General features: G+C 38.4%; 1 protein-coding gene across 1 annotated transcript; it reads right to left on the bottom strand.

The window, feature by feature from the left end:
* LOC18791524 (protein SIEVE ELEMENT OCCLUSION B) lies at positions 1,603-4,724 on the bottom strand. The gene is made up of 7 exons (XM_007226911.2): positions 4,410-4,724; positions 4,202-4,294; positions 3,633-4,078; positions 3,445-3,539; positions 3,212-3,342; positions 2,599-3,063; positions 1,603-2,488 (listed from the first exon to the last, which is right to left on the bottom strand). The coding sequence occupies exons 1-7, from the start codon at positions 4,626-4,628 to the stop codon at positions 1,901-1,903; spliced, it is 2,037 nt and encodes a 678-aa protein (XP_007226973.1). The 5' UTR covers positions 4,629-4,724; the 3' UTR covers positions 1,603-1,900.

Genomic DNA, 5,314 nt, shown 5'->3' with positions numbered 1-5,314 from the left:
ATGAACTGGTAGGTGAGTTAGGCGGTCAAAATATTCGAGATGGGTGTGAAGATATATGGATTGAATGATGCTTATGTAATTGGCAGTGTATGACATTAATTTTGTAATATATTGTAATGTGATTTCTTCACTTTCTACGTTCAAATAAAACACGACGTTATTGTGAATAAGTTATTCAGCATATTTACCGACGTCTTAAAGCAACGTAACAATGAAGAACCACGACGCAATTGTGAAGCAATTATTCAGGATATCACGTCGGGGAAGGATTAAGAACCGCCATGTAATTCAAAATAACACGACTCCAATCCCATAATACCGACGTCTAAAAAACGAGATATGTAATCTGAACGTTAAAAAATACGACGTCATCATACATTTTCCACGTCGCAAGTTCTTTTATAAACGAAGAGGAACGAAATTAATTCCGACGGAAATTCATTATAACCGCCGTCTAATAACAATTAAACGACGTTATTTGTAATACGGCTCCCATCATAATCTACGCCGTCTATATGTTCTGTAATACGGCTCTCATTTATTTGGAACCGACGTTGTTTAGACGTTCAACGTCGTCTATATTATTAAGTGCGTCGTGAGTAATGAATACATATAAATACAACGTCGACTATATAAATGTATACGTCGTAAATAATGACACTGACAACTATTTCCACGTCATCTTTTTTAGATAAAATCGAAGTGGAAAATTTATTTCACGACGGTTTTTTGTAAATAAGAGACGTTGTAGAACTTTAGCAGACTAAACACGTCTGTTTTTATTGTTTTCCGACGTTGTTGTATTTAACAACGTCTAATATTTATGGTCGTTGTTTGTTTCTGAAAATAGGACGTATAAATTTTTTAATACGACTCTCATATATTTGTAACTGACGTTGTTTAGTTTTTCAACGTCTACTATAGAAACACATACGTCGTAAATAATGACACTGACAACTATTTCCACGTCATCTTTTATCAAAAAATCGAAGTGGAAAATTAATTGTACGACGGTTGTGTTTATATGTGCGACGTAGTAGGTATCAATAACGTCGTCTTCTAATGTATTTAAAGACGTCATATTTTTTATTGTCGTGAAAATTATATTTAACGTCGGCGTATTTTTATTGTCGTCGTTGTATGTCTATCTTGCGGCCTTGTTCTCTTAATATGTGTCATATTTTCCCTTTTTAACGACGGTCTTTTTAGAGAATTGGTCGTCTATTATCATCATCGATTGCTTTTTTTAGATCTTTTGCAGTACAAAGACGTCGTTTTGTATTTTTTGATGACGTTGTATTGTTTAACAACGACGGTTATTTAGCGTCGTGGTTTATGAGGGAAAAGATGACGGTGGATTCCACGACCATTGAAAAACCAAATACACGACGGTGATTTACCGTCGTCTTTTTGCTTTTTTGTAGTAGTGAGAAGTGGGTATATTAATTTGGGAAACAGTTTGACAGCTTCATAAAATCGGTGAATGCTTAGGGAATGGCTTGAAATTAATCTTGTTTATTTAAAAAAAATTGTTGAAATTTGGTTTTAAGTGGCTTTTCCTCATATTTAATTATGAACAAGAATTACCCAAGTACATGAATATATGCAATGGGTGTGTGTAAACACTCTAAAACAGTACATTGAAATTATTCAAACATTGAACAATAAAACATTAACATCACATAGAGTAGACTACCATGACTCTGACCAAAAGAAACGCCACCAGTTCTCAACATTACAGGCTTGGAAACCAAACTACCACGCATCACAATGCATGAGTTACCCATTTATTCTAGCAATAATAATATCTAATGCCTAGTAGTGGTACTAGACACTTGGAACATATTTGATTAACAACCCATTACATAGTGGTGGTACTAAAAGGAGAGAGACCCAGAACTCAATGGTGTGCATTAGGACCATCAATGTGGCAGCACTTGTAACTGATAAAAGTCTCCATACTACGGTGGCAATCGGGACATTTCATTGTTTCCGGGACCTTCCCGGTAGAGCCTGGAATGTCAAGGCGGCAGCAAGGACGATTTGCAACACGAATCTTCTCATGGTATGTTGTGAAGCAAAACTCAAAGCCCTTCTCTTTCACATGGTCCTTCCATTTGTCAAAGTCCTCTATGACCTTCAAGATTGAGACACCATGACCAGTGACAACCAAAGAATGCCCTTTGCTGAGCACCGCCCATCCACTTTCGTTCTTGTAAGAAAGCAGCTTCTGGATTTCTTGTGAGACTGAGTCGGGCTCCTTGTGAATCTTGGTGTGAAACAAGCTTTCTATGCCAGTCCAGAAGCGCCCGAGGATGCCGTGGTCATCTTCTCCCTTGCTGCCTTTCCCCACGCAAAACAGCTCAATGTGAATCTTTGCTTCCTTGAAGATGGGGTCGTTTACAAAGGCAGTTGCTTTCTTTGTGAATTGGTTAATCCACTCATTGTCTTTGCCTCCATAGAAGAAAACGTACTTATCGTCCTTCATCTGTTCCATCAAAATAATTCAACCACAAAAAAAGCGTGCTTTATCATTAAATGCACATCATAGATCCAAATAATATATGCACTTTGGTTTATTAGTTAAAAGTAACTTACCATGTTGGGTAGAGTCGGGTGAATCTCTTTGACTACATTGCCAACCCATTTATGTCCATGAGAATTTGAGAGTTCTTTTTCGGTTGTTTCTGTGAAAGGGAAGGCCTGAGTTCCCCAAACCCGAATCATGTGGAATGCGTTGGAATGTTCGACCTTTCCTTGTGGGTTCATCACCACCAATGTAGGCTTACCCTTGAAGTTCCACTCCTCCTTGATGAACCTGATGCCGGCAATGGTTGCAGGGTTCTGCACTGTGTACCATGGCATCTTCAGCCTCAGGGTCTCAAACTTCTTTCTCAGGTCATCGGTCCACTGCTCGACAATTGGAACCCACACAATCTTATGCTGATTGTCTTTCTTAGTGGACTCGTAAATCGGTTTGAGGATAGAAATATCATCATCGGAGATTTCGAGGCTTGAAATGAACAGTAGTATATTCTTCTTCCTCAGGATGTCGATCTCAACCTGGTATAATAATTAGGAATGGTGTAACTAACTTGTCATACTTCAAACTAAATTAAAATCATGGCCCGCCACCACAGTTTCACTCTATAAAAGATGTGGTGTATAATTATAAAATGTCATGACTCAGAATAAGGTCAGTAGCGCAAACCGTTTGTTTAGTGGAACCATCAATCAGTGGCTGAACATTGTCCTTGGTAAAGATCAGGGCCTTGAAAACCTCCTTTACTTCAGTAGGGGTTCGAAAGGTTTTCTTGAGCTTCCGGTAAGTCTCCGCCTCCTCTGGATTAAACAATAAATATTTTCTTCAGCATTTCATTAATTGCAAGGTACAACATATAGTTAATATGATTCCTAATGAAAGATGTGCCAGTAATTACACACCAATCTGTGTTCTGCAAATTTTCAGCTGAATCTTAAGCTTGTTCAGGACGAAGTGGATTTTTTGAGCATATGGGGCTAGGTCATGTTCCTTCTCCCTGAAACAAAGGCAACCATGGTCATATTATAAAGTATACTAAACATACATGCAAATAAGTATTTTTCAAAGTTATTGAGGATGAAGAACGTACACATCACTGGTAAGAATAGTGACCTTAGTTGCACAAGCAACAACAGTCACAGTAGCCCAATACACATCCACTGGAATATGGTCCATTGCTGATGCCAACTCCGGCACATCTTTTGGGTCATAACTAGAAAGCTTATCGAACTGATCGAAGATCTCGATAACTTGCAATGTAGTCTTGATCAAGTTGTTAAGCTCAAGCACTGCTTGCCTTCTTTTTTGCAGGTTTGATGGCTTGAGGAGGAAAGGGACTCTCTTCAGGATTGAAATTGATTTGGCAAGTCGGTGCGATTCCTGAAGCTGGGCAAGGAGCCAGAACTCCCCATATTCCATAGCAAAAGCTGCCAGAGTCAACACTGCCTTTGCTTCCCATGAATAGCTTGACAGCTTGTTCAGTATTGCCAGGGTAGTTTTGTGGGCGACTTCCTCACTAGGAGGTTTGCATTGCATCTGAAAAAAACCAAGTTTATCATAGTGTTAATTTGCAACACAAAAAAGCGTACTAATGTATTATGTACATACATGAAAAATGTTACAAGAAATATATAAAAATCATTTATTTTTTGAAGTTACCTCGCTGGCTATTGACTTAAGTGTGCACAGTGGTGTACTGAAGCTGGCTTTGGGAGTGTGCTCCTCTATGTTTTCCACGTGCACTTGGGTACCCTGCAACAACCCACAAGTTTATGTAACACATTCAAATCACAACATAACTATAATAATAATCAAGAATCGACAGTTTAATAACATAACAGATCCCATACTAAGAAAATAAACGTACCTGCACAATTTTGTCAACAGTTTGGGTTGCATGCTTGAGGATGTTTTCAACAATGCCAAAAAGAGAATCGTCATCAAAGGAAGTATCAACATTGACATGATGAGTTGCATAAATTTCGTCCAAGATTTTCTTGTCAGACATGGAAAACAGGCTAAGCTCATGGTGACCAGTGACGACTGAGGCCACCTTGCTAACCACATTGTTTGCTAAGCCTAGCATGGTGATGGTTGGCTGAGGAATTTCAAAGGCTAGGGCAGGGCTAATAATGAACAAGGAGAATTGGCTCTCGTAGCTCGCTGTTGGTGCAGCATACTTGCAATACGCCTGCCCTATTTATAGCCATTTTCAGTTTTTACGGTAGTGACACGTGAATCTCGTTCTACTAACTTACTTTCCATATTATCTCCGAGTCAAATTACTCACAGAAACAGACAATATTTTTTGGGTAATATTAGGCTTATCACATTTTTATATCACATTGTATACCACATCTCCAATAAAAGTGGAGTCTACCAATATAATAAGACCGACCTCTATTAGAGAGGTGGTACATAATATAATAAGTCTATTTTGTTTTGTTTTTTTTTGGGACACTAAAACAGACATTTCAGACAAAGGGCCATCATAAATATCACGGGAGCTTCGAGTAGTGGGAGCAGAGAAATGACCCTTTATTGTCTCTTTTTTAAGAGAGAGGAGGTGGGGGGTGGCCAGGCCAGTTTTCAGTCCTTTCGGTTTTGAATTTGATCAGGTGCAAGCCGCGTAGCCGATTATCTCTTGTTCTCTTTTGTACCCGAATATTTTTGTTTGGAGAATACTAGTAATTTTTTCTTTAATTTTTTTTTTTTTGGATTTTTTTTTTCATGACGTGTGTTACTCTCTTTACACTTGAAACAGTGCTATTA

The sequence above is a fragment of the Prunus persica genome, chromosome G1, assembly GCF_000346465.2.
Source record: "Prunus persica cultivar Lovell chromosome G1, Prunus_persica_NCBIv2, whole genome shotgun sequence".
Taxonomy (NCBI): domain Eukaryota; kingdom Viridiplantae; phylum Streptophyta; class Magnoliopsida; order Rosales; family Rosaceae; genus Prunus; species Prunus persica.
Note: the sequence above shows the minus strand (reverse complement) of the source record. Positions and strands in the feature narration are given on the sequence as shown.

Bases quoted from the DNA above. Each gene is read 5' to 3' on its own strand.
- LOC18791524 (XM_007226911.2), bottom strand. From the start codon at position 4,628: ATGCTAGGCTTAGCAAACAATGTGGTTAGCAAGGTGGCCTCAGTCGTC. The intron at 4,295-4,409 runs GTACGTTTATTT...GGGTTGTTGCAG, and splicing joins CTGTTGACAAAATTGTGCAG to GGTACCCAAGTGCACGTGGA. The intron at 3,540-3,632 runs GTACGTTCTTCA...CCTTTGTTTCAG, and splicing joins ACTATTCTTACCAGTGATGT to GGAGAAGGAACATGACCTAG.